The 15,303-nt window shown below is 44.3% G+C and overlaps 2 protein-coding genes across 6 annotated transcripts in view; one reads left to right on the forward strand and one right to left on the reverse strand.

Annotated features, from left to right (window-relative positions):
- Window positions 1–2,173, forward strand: part of LOC307234283 (retinal Mueller cells isomerohydrolase-like) — a 21,958-nt gene extending 19,785 nt beyond the window's left edge. For all 4 annotated transcript variants that reach the window (XM_080005926.1, XM_080005928.1, XM_080005927.1 and 1 more), the window contains 2 exons: window positions 196–307; window positions 1,089–2,173. In XM_080005926.1, coding sequence (XP_079862052.1) covers window positions 196–307; window positions 1,089–1,258 — 282 coding nt within the window. In that variant the 3' untranslated portion in view covers window positions 1,259–2,173. The remainder of the gene's footprint in view (window positions 1–195; window positions 308–1,088) is intronic.
- Window positions 369–15,303, reverse strand: part of LOC307234271 (biotin-dependent 3-methylcrotonyl-coenzyme A carboxylase beta1 subunit) — a 16,329-nt gene continuing 1,394 nt past the window's right edge. The window contains exons 3-13 of one of the 2 annotated variants that reach the window (XR_013844294.1): window positions 10,870–11,066; window positions 9,856–10,034; window positions 9,622–9,702; window positions 8,649–8,827; window positions 7,817–8,021; window positions 5,420–5,511; window positions 4,622–4,778; window positions 4,230–4,352; window positions 3,276–3,506; window positions 2,857–3,028; window positions 369–958 (exon numbers count right to left, since the gene is read on the reverse strand). Coding sequence is in view for 1 of the 2 variants with exons in the window: in XM_080005910.1 (XP_079862036.1) it covers window positions 2,942–3,028; window positions 3,276–3,506; window positions 4,230–4,352; window positions 4,622–4,778; window positions 5,420–5,511; window positions 7,817–8,021; window positions 8,649–8,827; window positions 9,622–9,702; window positions 9,856–10,034; window positions 10,870–11,066 (1,531 nt within the window). In the remaining variant the exon portion in view is untranslated. Of the gene's footprint in view, window positions 959–2,089; window positions 3,029–3,275; window positions 3,507–4,229; window positions 4,353–4,621; window positions 4,779–5,419; window positions 5,512–7,816; window positions 8,022–8,648; window positions 8,828–9,621; window positions 9,703–9,855; window positions 10,035–10,869; window positions 11,067–15,303 lie in introns of those variants that run through there. The other variant, XM_080005910.1, reaches the window with a different exon arrangement.

The following is a 15,303-nucleotide window of genomic DNA, read 5'->3' on the forward strand; positions in this document are numbered from 1 at the left end:
TTCATAACGAGTATGCAAGTTACAATATTATGGGCTTATACCCTCATAGTGGCATAAAAGGAGTAAAAATACAATTGTTAACAATTATTTATGTGACAATTGTCAACTAAAATGTCCTGGATGTGACAGCTTTGGCTTCCCTGCAAGTTGAAAGCGTGGCAGTACCGTTGATTGCCCTTTTGTTCACCGTTCCAGATTGTGAAGCTGAATGTCCAGACCAAAGAGACGTGGATGTGGCAGCAGGAGGACTCCTACCCCTCAGAGCCCCTGTTCATACCGACACCCGGAGCCACGGAGGAAGACGACGGTAGGTCATGCAATGCACTTAGTTGTAGTTCCTTAGTCGTCCACTAGATATCCTATAGATGCTAGATCCTAGTATTGGCCATGTTTTGCCCACCGATGGTCAAGACAAATCCCCAAAAAATAAAAGTAAGTCATCGAGACGATCTACCACATTTTTGCCTGGACTTTTCCAAGTTTGTTGGTCCAGGGAATTTATATTCAGTTTTGAAGATGAGTCTAGCACGTGTTGTGAGGTCACCTATGAATGTGTGTATTGCCATAGAAGAAACCGTAGGTGTGTCATGCAAACATGCAGTAAGTATAATAATATTAACTGGGATTTATATAGCGCCTTTCAGGAACCCAAGGACACTTTACAATGGAAAAACAAAAACAAAAAACAAACAAATAAAAAAAAAAGATAAATAACAGAAAAAAAAGGGTCAGGGGCAGTAGGCCTCGTTGAAGAGGTAGGTTTTTAGCAGACTTTTGAAGGTGGCCAGGGATGGAGCATTCCGAATGTCAGTGGGGAGAGAGTTCCAGAGAGTGGGGGCTGCCACACTGAAGGCTCTGTCCATGAAGGTTCGGAGGCTCATGCGGGTGGAGAGCAGACCTGCGTCCGAGGACGGCAGCTTCCGGGCGGGGCGTAGGGGTGGAGGAGGTCAGCTTGGTACTGCGGGGCAAGGAGGATAGTTAGCAAACTCTTGACCGCATATTGTACATCTGTTTGCATCGCATACAGTTATCACCTGCATTTTCTCTCTCACACCCACACGGTCTAATATCCTCTTTTCATGTCCCAGGTGTGTTGCTCAGTATTGTCATAAAACCTGGTGCAGCGAGACCAAGTTTCCTGTTGGTGCTGGATGCCAGGGAGCTGAGAGAGCTCGCTAGGGCGGAGGTCGACACCATTATCCCCGTCACCCTACATGGCATGTTCAAACCCCAGTCTCAACACCTAACCCAGGCCTGATCTTCACCATGACCGCGAAAGAGAGGATGATGAACGAGAAGGTGACATTTTTCATGACAAAATATCAGAAATTGCCTTGCCTTTGATCTCATTAAAATGGAAGTAGCCGCCGCCGTCAAAACCTCACCATCATCATCATCATCCTGGCACTGAGGAGCCTCCTCCCCAACTGATCGGTTTTCTTCTCATCCCACAACAAGGCGTTTTGGCTGACGTGCTTCCTCGCTTATACCCTCAAAGGGAACTCAATGAAATTACCCAATCTGTCCACTTTCCGAATACAGCACTATGTCAGGTCTTAAGTGAGTGGACAGTTATCTGTGGAATCTGGAGCTGCGTGGCAACATCTTTATATTTCTACTTTTAGGACACCCGATCTTTTTAGAGTACTCCTTCTAGACCAAGTTTTATTTATTTGTTCTTTAAACATTTAGTCCACACAACTCAGACTAGTTTGCGGTTTGAGTCAACGGCGTCCCCTAGGGGTTAATTTGCCGTTTGCGGAGTAGCGTATCTTAAAGCGTATCTTTTAGTAATATCCTGCTGTGCCCTTTCTTTTGAATGCTGCCATAACTCAAATTGACGATTATACGTACTGCAAAAGTTAACCAATACTCTCTAGTAGTTTTTTGATTATAGCAATTTTTACTCATACTGGAATAACTTATTTAATCTGTGCTTTCTGCTGATACACATTGGTGTTGTGGTAAATTGCTAAATGTTTGGGGGTTAAGTTAAGAGTCAGCGTGGATGGTTTTCTTTCATGTGATGACCTGTCCATTGTAGGTAAAGATAACACATGAGCAAAACTCAAAATGTAACAGCACAATGTGTTATTCTGCCTTTTAATATCAGCTTGAAATGTATTTCCAACTGTTCTTTTTTCCATTTACAAATAAAAACAAGTAGATTTAATTTGTTGACTGCAGTACATTTGTTATCTCATGTTTTAAAGGCATGGATAGGTCATTATTAAAAAAATCAATGTGGAGCCCACAGCAACCTGTTTCCCAACAATTTTCCATTGAAATAATCCCACATATCAGAAACATGTATAGCTGTGCTTATTAATACGACCAACTAATGATGATTGAACAACTGGTGCATGATTTGTTCATAGTGAATCACACTTAAATGATTCTGGAATCACTCCGGCAAAAGAGTGGATGAGCGAGTGACTGAAAATAATTAACTCCTGTTTGTCGTTCACTAGAAGTTCTGTATCAAACCAACTGAATCACATGAACAAAGAGTCAAAATAAAACAAATTCTTTCACTGAGTGACTCGCCAAGAGCCAAATCACTAGTAATGGCCTCAGTTTCCAAGGGAAACTTGAGCTTGTTCAAACACAGAGCTGCTCTTCTGGAACTGATGAATAAGGGATTACTACAGCCTTGCAACCTTGATCTCGCAACACAAAAGGCCAATTTCCATTGTTAATTCTAAGTGGAATTTGACAAAGAGGTGCAGGGCACGCCTGGCAAGCTCTCACAGCGGTTAAAAGACACTGCTGCAACACAGTGTGGGACGGCGTGCATCGCCACCTGTCTACCACTTCAAAAACTAGATGTAAAATCTGGATGGGATCGTCCCTCACCCAATTTCATTTCAAATTAACTCGAGGACTGGCGAGTTTCTCTTCATAACCAGCTGATGCTTTCTCTGCTGCTTTCTTCTCCATTCTAGATGCGAAGCAGCGGGGATCGTAGGTTTTCTGTGGAAAGCCGATATTGCCGCTGTCCGATGATATCCAGGCAGTCTCGCAGCACCTGTGAGAGAGAGAGAGAGCGTGAGAGAATTATTGATTCGAATCAATACTAAAAATAACCCTGTGCACTTAAAAACATTGGAGGCTTTATAGGCAAGAAACAAGTCAACTCTTTGATGGGGGTTGAATGTAAAACAATCATTTTCTTCAAGAAATTCGCAAACATTTTCTGGAAATAGGTTTTGTTCCACTCTAATTTTGCATGAGGTCGACTTGAGCTCTCCTGTTAACACCGCATCCCCCCTCACCTTCCTGGTGTCCTGAGGTTGAATGATCCCGTCGTCCCAGAGGCGGCCAGAGGCGAAGAACGCTGTGCTCTCCTCTGCCAGTCTTTCATTCCACGGCTCCTCCACCTCCTTGTCATCCTCTGAATCCTCTCCACTGGAGGGCAACGTGGAGCCGCCGTGGCCCAGAGCCACGATGGACACTCTGGCGTTGGGCCACAGGAATAGGAAGTTGGGGTCAAAGGCCCTCCCACACTGGGGACAGACAGAAGCGAGGTTCATCATTATAGAAGATCAAAGGTTTTTTTGAAAAACTTCCAGGATTGACTTTACTACAGCCAGTGGAATGTTGTTTCCAACAATGAAAAAAATGTAATAGTGTCTCACACTGGCTCCTGACTCTCTCTCACTCACAGAACCCCCCGTAAGACAGTGACTGACATTTTGTCCCAGTTACAGAGCTTTTTTTGTTTCACTCAATTAGCAAATGGAGTATACTAAATCTACAATAATAACAGTTATTATTTGCTTTGTTTGTAAAAAAAGATCGCTCTGACCTGAGCTGCGGATCACACTGCTGAAGCAGCTGCTCCAAGAGCTTGCCTGGGTGGTGTGGTATGGTCCACTTTGGTGGGGTGGGGGGACAGACCCCCTCACTCTGTTGTTTTTACCTCTTTCGGGGGGTCGGACCCCCCAATTACCCCCATAATTCGCACGATTCATGATTTATCCTGTGCGTTAGTATCGTATTTTGTATATTTTTATATATCTGGCTATTTTGTAGATATTTGACTTCTTTTTTGTATTTATACCTCACTTTTTATTCTGTTTTATTTTATCACTATTTTTAACTCAAATATTCCAGACTTGTGCTTTTTTACTTTTTATTTTATGCTAATCATGAACCCCATCCAGAACAAATCCCTAGCTTGTGTAGATATTAATATAATATAATTACATTTTTTAAATGCCGCTCACCATAGTGTAGCTGTCAACGCCATGACACCCACCAATCACCACGGTGATCTTGGGGACAGAGGCACACGCCACAGCTGACATCATGGATGCCTGGGCCTTCAGGCGGTTGGAGTTGACCTCCGCCTGAAGAACACACGCAGAAAAACACACACACACACACACACACACACACACACACACACACACACCTGTTGCAATGTTGAGCCACATGAAGCACTTGCTATTTAACGGGACCATTTGAATTAGAAATAAAAACAGGGAAACGTTCAGAATTACACCCTAGAGACTGCAGGCCAATGGTATTTCTAGCTGAATACAGAGTTTCAGTAGTCATTCGACGTGTGGGAATTTTCGCCATGCGTTGTTTCTTTCCAGCCGAGTGGTGGTTGTACCTGATTTGGGCTAAGCGTCTCCATGGGTCCGGGCGCTGTGTTCTGGAGGAAGACGAGGGGGATGTCTCTCCGATCACACAGCTGGACAAAATGGCTGCCTTTCAGCAACGCCTCGTGGGATAGCTCTCCGTCGTTGGCTACCATTCCCACCAAATGGCTACCAGAGGGGAGAAGACCAGAACACAAGCCTCTCATTTAGGTTCTTTAGAGCTGTGTTTTTCAAAGCCTTAGCCTTTTGAAATGATTTTTCTCTCAACCTTCAACCCTCACGTACTGTGGACAACTTAGACGGACGCAGTGACTACAGATATAATGTTCCAAATCAGGATTGTTTCATTTTTTACCTGAAGATTGCTTTACACTGCACCCAGTTGAATGAGAGTACTTTTAATATTAATTTGTAAAATGTTGTGTGCTCTATTAAAGAGCATAATTACCACAGGAAAAGAACATCCTTGATTATTATGACAAGGCCCCAACTACTAGAACAGTGAACAACTACCATGAGGAAAAATGCCGTTGTTGCTATTGCCTATTTCCATGCTACTACCTGCATTCTTGCCATAAAAAAAGTTCATAATTAGTATATTACTTATTTAATTTGTTACTGTTGGACTGCTTATTGTATGCGTATATTGTGAAGTGTGCAGTGTACATTCTCTTATTGTTACTCTGTACTTTATCCTTCCCCGTTGAGCTTCTGCAATGGGATCAATAAATTAATATCTTATTTGTAGCGGAAACACTGTATGTTGAATGACTATTTACTCAATCACACAAAAAAAATCTGCAGTTTACCCGTGAATCTTAGCGAATCCAGTGAGCAGTGTGGTGCCGTAGCGAGCTTTAAACTCCTGGAATCGGCTCCCGTCCGTCAGACGACAAACTACCTGGAAAGAGGGATGGATGGATAGTTAGATACTTTATTCATACCCAAAGGGAAAATGCAATGTCTCAGCAGCTAACAACAACACATTCTGCAAAATAATAATAAAGCATTACAACGACTGAATAAAAATAGGAAAAAATGTAATGGCAAAATATGGAAAATATTAAATAAACCTAACAGTTAACTGTTCCAAATAAAAAAATCTGCCAATATACACGAAACGATAAACAATAGATAAACTAAAATAAAAGAAAAACTATGAAAAAGAAATATAAAATTGAAAAAAGTCCTGAAAACAGTTTTTAACAGCAATTACCACTGTTGTAAAAAACTTGGTCCGGTGTCTGAAAAGAATTTATTTTACCAGACAAATTTGAACATTATCGGTCACTGTGGCTGACCGAGTGGTGTGGTCAAGCACGGGCTGCAGACGACAGCACATCTCCCTTCCCCGCGGCCGCCAAGCTGCCTCGAATCGGCAAACTCGAGGCAGGGAGCTTTCTTAATGTTTGTCTGTCTTGCAGAGGGGATTGGCGCATGGGCTCATCAGCCGACCAGAGGCCAGATTCGAGCATCAATCCTCCTGCGCCCGAAACCATCATTATTATTAATAATATAACTATTATTATCAGTAGTATTATTATGTATACTTCCGACCTGCAAACTTCTTATTGCTCTATATAATAAAACTCTGTGGCTCCTGGTCGGCTGACGAGCCCATGTGCCAATCCCCTCTGCAAGACAGACAAACAGCGCCGCACGGGCAGCTTGGCGACCATTACATTACATTTAGCGCTTTTATCCAAAGCGACTTACAATTATTCAAACACTGACGGACGCAGCCATCAGGAGCAATGAGGGGTTAAGTGTCTTGCTCAAGGACACTACAGCATGCTAGCAAGAGGAGCCTGGGATCCAACCAGCAACCTTTAGATCACTAGACCACCAGCTCTACCTCCTGAGCTACCGTCCCCACCATGGGAAAGGGAGCCATGCGGTCGCCTCAGCCGGTGCTTGACCATGCCCCTTGGTCCGCAACAGTCACGTTTCAACAACAGTCTATGTTACGAATGCAAATAAAATTACAGAGTTCCTTACACGGACCTCGACCGCACCGGCTGAGGGGCCGGTGCCTGGGTGCACCACTGGCCCGTCTCATCCGCGGCCTCAGGGAGGTGGAGCGGCTACATTCCGGATGAGCATTATTACCAGCATTTGGACCGGCAAGTTTAGAATTTGTATTATTATTTTTTTTTTTTAATAAACTCTACCAGGCAAAAAAATGGTAATTCCCGGAGTCAAACATCAAGGAAGTGACATTGTGTTGCAAAGCGTTACGCACATTTCCTGCGGTTTTGAACCCAAACACAGACGTTACATAGTGCAAGAACAGATGTTTGGGGGGGTGGGTGGGTGGGAATGAAACAAGTGCCATTCTCCATATTACAAGTCAGTGTACCATCAAAATGATTTTGAAGCTGTTATTTTAGGGTGAACAAGTTACATAGTGTTGCTTCAACCACCCAGCCAAATTAGAAAAAATTGCCAAGTATATAAAATAAGGTTTCAAAATCGTGAAAAAAGGTAGTTCCCTCTGTTCTGAAACAGACCGCATGTTGGCATGGGTGGAATAAGTAAATTCAATGTTTAAATGTCCTGCTGAACCCAGTCCTGTGTGTCTAGTTGCTCAATTCAAAGTGCCACTGTCTGGCTGTGGAACTCCTCGCTCTTCAGTGCCCCCGGCTGGCTCCTCTACAGGCCGGGTCGGGGCTCCACGGCCTGCTCGCATGCAGCTAATGCTAACACAACCAAACCCTGCGCAGTCAAACTTTTTTGTTCTGTGTGTCCGTGGCATGAGTTCATGTTCTTCCTGAAGACGCCTTTTACTTCAGGTGTTTATTCCCAAAACAGCGTTTTATCTCAAACTCCAGGCTGTTAGCATAGCTTATTTCACCACCGATGCGGCGATTCTGACCTGGTGTTATATAGTGTTAGGGGGAGGGGCCATGGCAAGTATGACCATGCTACATCATCGAATCATGATTTAGCCCCGCCCAAAATAAACCGGTCTAACGGTCTAATTCCACAATTCAGTACTACTACCGTTCAGTCTTTTCACATGTTTTCAGCAATTACTTTCTAACATGTATAATGTGTTTAGAAACAAATCGCTGAATTCACATTACAGCGACTTCATATGCTATCTTAAATCAAGAAAAAGCCGAAGCTTGTTTTTTAGAGTATATTATTTACAAGAGAAAGGAACAGGGGGAAATACTGGGAGTGTAACTATGTTGATTTTTTACCATTCTGGGGTTGAGACTGTGGTTATAATTCCGTGGGGCCAGGCCCAGCAACTCCTCCGGGCCATAAAGAGGTTCTTCAACTCTGTTCCTCTCCTCTTCTTCCTCTTCCTCTGGCAATTGGAAGTTGAGGGTGGATATGATGTTTCGCGTGCACTCGTACGCCTCCTTCTCTTCTAAGGCAAAATGGTCCACGCAGCCACTGACCCTGACAAAGACAATTTTTTTTTTTTTAAGGTTTAAACGTTTGCCTCATTAGACTGCATTGAAGCTGCAGCAGAGCGGTAAGTTTCTTGATAGTAACGTGTTCAGCGTGGTTGTGCTCTGAACAAGTTATCAATGAAACCGTCACCAAACAGAAAGTGAGTCCCATAAATGGTCATATTGTTAAGAAAAACATTTAATTGCGACTCATCGACTAAAATAAAAAGTAACCATTTTTCTCTGAACTGAATACCAACTGTAAAGATTTGATGTGGAATCAATTTAAAATAAATTAAGCAGGAATATTATATACCTAATATTGTTCATGTATTTAACATATTCGTAATTCGATTATTCAATATTTTAGAATATTGAGGAAAATCATGCAGCAACAAAAATATAGAATTTACTCCTAGGCCTATATGGGTATACATATCAAACATGGAGACCAAATCCAATACAAAATATTTTGGCAGTGTTTTGATATGAAGAAGAAGAAGAAATTTATTATTATTATTATTATACTTTTTTTTTATTTTTTATTTTTTTATTACTGTTTTAAAACAATCAGATTTCTCATGTACCGTACTGAAGACAAATATTTTTTGTAGGTTTTTTTTTGTGTGCCTACTCAGAGTGAAGTCTGGCCCCTCCTAGGTTCTCTGGTGTGACCTCCTCCCCCGTGGCGGCCTTCACCAAGGGCGGCCCGCCCAGGAATATGGTTCCTATTCGGTGCACCATCACGGCCTCCTCCGCCATGGTGGGAACGTAGGCTCCGCCTGCGGTGCAGGAGCCGCACACCACCGACACCTGTGGCAACCACACACACACACACACACACACACACACACACACACACACACACACACACACACACACACACACACACACACACACACACACACACACACACACTGGGGTTAGCAGTCATTTTATTACAGCTCTCCGGCATTAAAATATTAAATGCGGTCACAAGATCGAGAGGATGCATCTTGGGCATTTTCACGTTACGCTTATGATAATAATGGACACAGTGCATCCGTAACCTTTACCTTTGTTACTGTCAATGCCCCCTCTAGTGGTAGAAAATGACACACAGATCCAATGACACAGCTTTACCGGGTAAACGTTCTTTCTCCCTGTTTTTGTTTTAATTGTCATTTATTTAAATGTATTTTTATGTACTGGATGCCCAACCATTAACAGTTAGAATAGCATTATACATATATTGTGCCTGGAATTAACAGTGGTACCAAGTACTCTGAGCTTTTACTTTTAAGTACAAATACTCACGCAATGACTCTAGTAAAAGTGACAATACCATGTTTACATTTCTACTTTAGTAAATTTAGATAGGTACTAACTCTTAACTTGTTGTTCAGTCTATAATATGGCATAAAGTACTACTGTACCGTTTTTTCTGCCGATGAGTGCTCAGCATATCCTGATTTTCTTTTGATAGACATAAATATAAATCCATATTTACAAACTAATAAATGTTTATAAACATATAACCAGAGTAAATTAATACAAATGTAGTAGAGTTAACACTACAGATATTTGCTTTGAAACGTAGCGGCGTAAAATGTTGTGTGTCGTACTACCTGTGGAATCTTCATGGCAGACATAATGGCTTCGTTGTAAAACATTCGTCCACCCTGGTTCTTGTCGGGGAAGATTTCTGACTGGATGCACAGACACACAGACACATTTACAGTCTGAAAATTTGACTGAAAAATAGCGTTCAGAGGAAGATTTCAGGCTCGGAAAAAACTTATTAGCACAAAAATCAAACAGAAGTTTCAGAAGTTTGTCTGTGTGTGTGTGTGTGTGTGTACCTGTAGCGGTAGAAATGCCCCTCCGGAGTCTACAAGATAGATGCAGGGGAGGTGGTTCTGGGTCGCTACTTCCTGTGCGCGGAGCTGCTTCTTCACTGTGATTGGATAAGCCGTGCCCCCCTTCACTGTGGCGTCGTTGGCAATGAACACACACCACAGGCCGTTGATCCTGCCTATGCCTGGATGGATGGACACACACACACGTACGCACGACCTCAGGCTGGGTTTAGCAGACACAAAATGACACATTGACAACACAGAGCCAATGACACAGCTTTAACCGGTGAAATTTCTTTCTCCCTGTTTTGCATTATGGATTGAGCGGTGTTGCCGATAACTGCAATGTTTTGTATTAAGACAAGGAAAAAATATATGAATCCCTGCATAACTATGTATCTAGTGTTGGTAAATTAATCTATTAAATTCAGGTTTATTGTATATGACCATTTTGTGCTTGTATGTATTTGTTTTCCATTTTTGTCATTCTTATTGGGATTTTTTGTGTTACTTTTTAGGTTATTTCTATTGTTTATCATAAGGTTAATTGTATATTGCCATATTACTTTGTTTGTTTACTCTTAACCGTTTATTTGAACATGTTTCCACCCTCTGGATAGTTTTGGGGTATTCTTTTAATATTTTCATTCAAGTCTAGGCAACTGCAGGCAGCTCAGTAATGTAAGACAGAAGTTGTGTTGATAGTGCATTTGAGTCAACTCATAAATACCACCTGCTACCTGCCATACTAGGTAATCATTTTTCATTTGTATCCGTCTATGTACTGTATTTATCTATTATATACACCTATTAATTTATCTATTGTATCTTTGTATCTATCTATCTATTGAATCTATGTATCTATCTATTTATTCTATCTATCTATCTAGCTATTCAGCACTGGTTGCAACACATCAATTAATTAACAATTAATAAAGAAATGATTTTGTTTGATAAATTCAAATTTTTACCGTTCAGTTCAATTCAATTCAAAGTACATTAAAGTCTTTCCCTAACCGGTTAGGCATCCGGCTGAAGGTATGTCTCCGTAGGGCAGACCCAAGCCGGCAAACGGGGACAACTCCAGGAAGTCCTCGTTATCCAGGAGAAGACGAAGGCGGTCCTTGACCAACAATTTCCTGTTCCTCTGGGTGTGTCTGGCTATGGCCTTCTCTCCGCCTCCTTTACGTACCTTCTCCATCAACTCCATATACCTACCGCGAAAGGTCAGGGGGGCGGGGACAGAGAAAGACCGTGACTGAGAGATTGCGAAGAACGAGGGAGTTCATATGTGTGTGAGTATAAGAGCATGTGGTAAACATAAGGCCTTTTTCCATAAAAAATTAGAAATTGTTCAAAACTAAATATGCATAGATAGATAGATAGATAGACAGATAGATAGAGAGAATATAGAAAAAGGAAAGAGACTTTATTTATCACGCAACACACCACACTGTAACACATGCTTGCACACACACACACACATGCACATGCTTTGATGGTGGCCGGTGAAATGGATCCTCTGCATTTGACCCATCCTGGCTTGTCCTTCCTCCGGGGGCACAGCCAGGAGCAGTGGGCAGCATACGTAGACGCGCCCGGGGACCAGGTGATAAATGTCCATCGCTGGTCAGACGATGGACATTTATCGTCGAGCTCTAGTGCTGAGGTTGCTGTGTAGTGTATCACTGCTCGTATTGTAGTATTGCAACTTGGACTACTGGATTGACTCTGTACATTTCACTGCTATTTGCTGATCTGCCAACAAGCTTGTGTTCCAGACACACCCCCTATTCAGGTAAGTCCTCTCTTATGTGGGCGTGCTCTTAGCCAGGTGCAACCCTAATCACACGAGCAGCTGTATTCTATCACCTATTTATGGTCCTGCCCATGAAGCGTTAGCTTCAAGCGTTGGCCCATTTGTAGTCGCTCTCGTGTGAAGACGCACGTCTACCTCTGCACGTCAACCGACGGAAGGACACCGAACAAGGCAAACCTGCCTTCTTTTTCTCACTCCTTACAAAATGTGCTACTACCGCATCCCTACAACCTCATGGTCACACAGAAAGCCTCGTTATACCATACGCCGATGCAATCCGGGTAACCTCAGGTCCCTGCAGCAAACATCTTCTGCAAAGACCTCCTTCTCTGTTGGCTTGTGGAATTGTCGATCTGCAGTTAACAAGGCAGACTTCATTTCTGGTCATGCCAACTACCTCTCCTTGGAGCTCCTTGCTCTCACTGAGACATGGATTAAACCGGAAGATAGCGCAACCCCGGCTGCACTCTCCACTAACTACTCATTCTCCCACACATCCAGACCATCTGGCCGTGGTGGTGGGACTGGCCTGCTAATTTGCAACACATGTAAATTTAATCCACTGGTGCCTTTAAACAACTTTGCCTCCTTTGAATATAATGCCGTCTTGGTGACTGCTCCGGTGAAAGCCTCTGTGGTCGTCACCTACCGTCCACCAGGACAACTAGGTGACTTCCTACATGAGCTTGACACCCTGCTGTCATCAATTCCTGAGCATGAGTGTCCCACGCTCGTCCTCGGAGACATGAACATCCACTTGGACAGTGCGAGCTCGGTTGACTTCCTGTGTTTGGTTCGCTCGTTCGACCTAAGACAGATCCCGACTCCACCGACTCACAAGGCTGGCAAAGAGCTTGATCTCATTCTTGCTCGGAGCTGTACCACCGACAACCTATGGGTCACTCCTCTTCATCTCTCTGACCACTTCTTCATCCACTTCAATGTCCAGCTACCAAAACAACCCCCTACCTCCCCACCCATGGTTACTATCCGCAGCAATCTCCGCAACTTGTCTCCCACCCACTTCTCCTCTGTGCTCTCCTCTTCTCTTCCACCTCACGGCACTTTCTCCTCTCTGCAGGTTAATGATGCCACTGACTCCCTCTGCTCCACCTTGAGCTCATGTCTGGATAGCCTGTGTCCACTATCCACCAGACCTGCTCGTTCAACCCAGTCGCACCCTTGGCTGACTGACACCCTCCGGACAACGCGCACTGACCTCAGAGCAGCCGAGAGGAAATGGCACAAATCCAAAACAATTGAGGATCTTGCAAGCTACCAGACACTGCTGTCCTCCTTCTCTTCCAGCATCACTGCTGCCAAGAAGGCCTTCTTCAACGATAGGATCAACGGTGCCACAGACACACGTAAGTTATTCGCCACCTTCAAGTCTCTGCTTTACCCTCCACCACCTCCCCCAGCTACTAACCTCACTGCCGACTGCCTTGCCTCCTTTTTTACTAACAAAGTGGCAGCCATCAGCAGCCAATTCACTAAACAACTTACTCACAACCTGTCTTCTCCAGCCCTAGGCTCATCGTTCCCTGGTTTCACCCCCCTCGCTGAAAGTGAGGTATCTAAACTACTAACATGTAGCCGTCCTACTACCTGTCCGCTAGATCCGATCCCATCTAACCTCCTTCAAGCCATATCACCGACTATCACCCCGGCAATCACACATGTGATTAATTCTTCCCTAACTTCCGGCACTTTCCCTTCCGCTTTCAAAGCGGCTCGGGTCGCACCACTGCTCAAAAAACCCTCACTCGATCCCAATCAAGTAGAAAAATATCGGCCGGTCTCTCTCCTCCCATTCCTTTCCAAAACCTTAGAGAGGGCGGTCTCTAGACAGGTTACAGAGTACCTGTCAAGAAACAACCTTCTTGATACACTTCAATCTGGCTTCAAAAGTGGTCACTCCACCGAAACAGCCCTGTTGTCTGTGACAGAGGCCTTAAAAACTGCTAGAGCTGCTGCCAAATCCTCGGTTCTCATTCTGCTAGACTTATCAGCTGCTTTTGACACTGTCAATCACAGCATACTCCTGTCCATACTCTCAAGTATGGGCATAACGGGCAGTGCACTTTCCTGGTTCGAATCTTACCTTACTGGGCGCTCGTTCAGTGTGACATGGCGAGGCCAGCTGTCTGTGCCTCACAACCTCACCACAGGGGTGCCCCAAGGCTCGGTGCTAGGCCCCCTCCTCTTCGCCATAAACACCACCTCACTGGGCCCGATCATCCGCTCACATGGCTTTTCATATCACTACTATGCGGATGATACTCAACTCTATCTGTCCTTCCCGCCCGACGACCCTACTGTCTCGACGCGGATCTCGGATTGTCTCGCTGACATATCCACATGGATGAAGGATTATCATCTTTAACTAAATCTGGCGAAAATGGAACTGCTGGTCTTCCCGGCCAAACAAGGTATTTATCACAACATTGATATTAAAATCGACTCTCTATCTCTTGTTCCTACCAAGGCTGCAAGGAATCTTGGTGTCATTATCGATGACCAACTGACATTCTCGGACCATGTTGCCGCCGTCTCTCGGTCCTGCCGCTTCGCACTACTCAACATCCGAAAAGTCAGGCCGTACCTGACCCAATATGCCACTCAACTGCTGGTACAAACCTTGGTGATGTCCCGCCTCGACTACTGCAACGCCCTCTTAACAGGCTTGCCGGCCTGTGCGGTGAAGCCACTACAGATGATACAGAATGCGGCGGCGCGACTGGTGTTCAACCAGCCAAAGAGGGCACATGTCACTCCGCTGCTCATCGAGCTCCACTGGTTCCCTGTAGCCGCTCGCATCAAGTTCAAGTCTCTTATGCTGGCCTACAGAGTGATTGTTGGGAATGCTCCAGCCTACTTAAATGCTCTTGTAAGAGCACATGTTGCCCCCCGGATGCTGCGCTCGTCAAATGAGCGTCGCCTGGCTCTGCCGGCCATACAGCCACGGCAATCCAGGCTATTCTCATTTGTAGTTCCACGTTGGTGGAACGAGCTGCCAAAAATGACCAGAGCGGGGACCTCCCTCTCTGTCTTTAGGAAGCACCTGAAGACCCAGCTCTTCAGTGAGTACCTCCTGTCCTAACCTACAATAGCACCACCTTGCAGTATTTATTGTTACACGAATGTTGCTGTTACACCAATCTCTGTCGCAATGTAGCTGAATGTTATTCTCCCTTGTAAGTCGCTTTGGATAAAAGCGTCTGCCAAATGACTAAATGTAAATGTAGACGATGATGGGTGCATGTTTTTGGTGGGGGTCCTTACTGACGTGAGGTGGAGGAAACCCCATGTGAACACAGGGAGAACATGCAAACTCCACACAGAAAGGCTCCTATTTGGGAGATAACCCGCCGGAGCACGGTGCCAACAGCGCCCCAGGCGGGAATCGAACCCAGGACCTTCTTGCTGTGAGGCAGCAGTGCAATGCACTGCGCCACCGTGCCACCGAATATGCAATAAACCTAAGGATTACCTGAAAAATTGGCAATATACATGAAACTAGGGATTAATTTGAAAAATAGGGAAATACAATAAACAAAAAAGTATTTTTTTGCAGAGGGGCAGGGCGCAGTGGAACCGTCTCCTGTTTATGTTCGTGGTTTTCATTTTGA

Source organism: Zeus faber (genome assembly GCF_960531495.2).
Source record: "Zeus faber genome assembly, chromosome: 1".
NCBI lineage: Eukaryota > Metazoa > Chordata > Actinopteri > Zeiformes > Zeidae > Zeus > Zeus faber.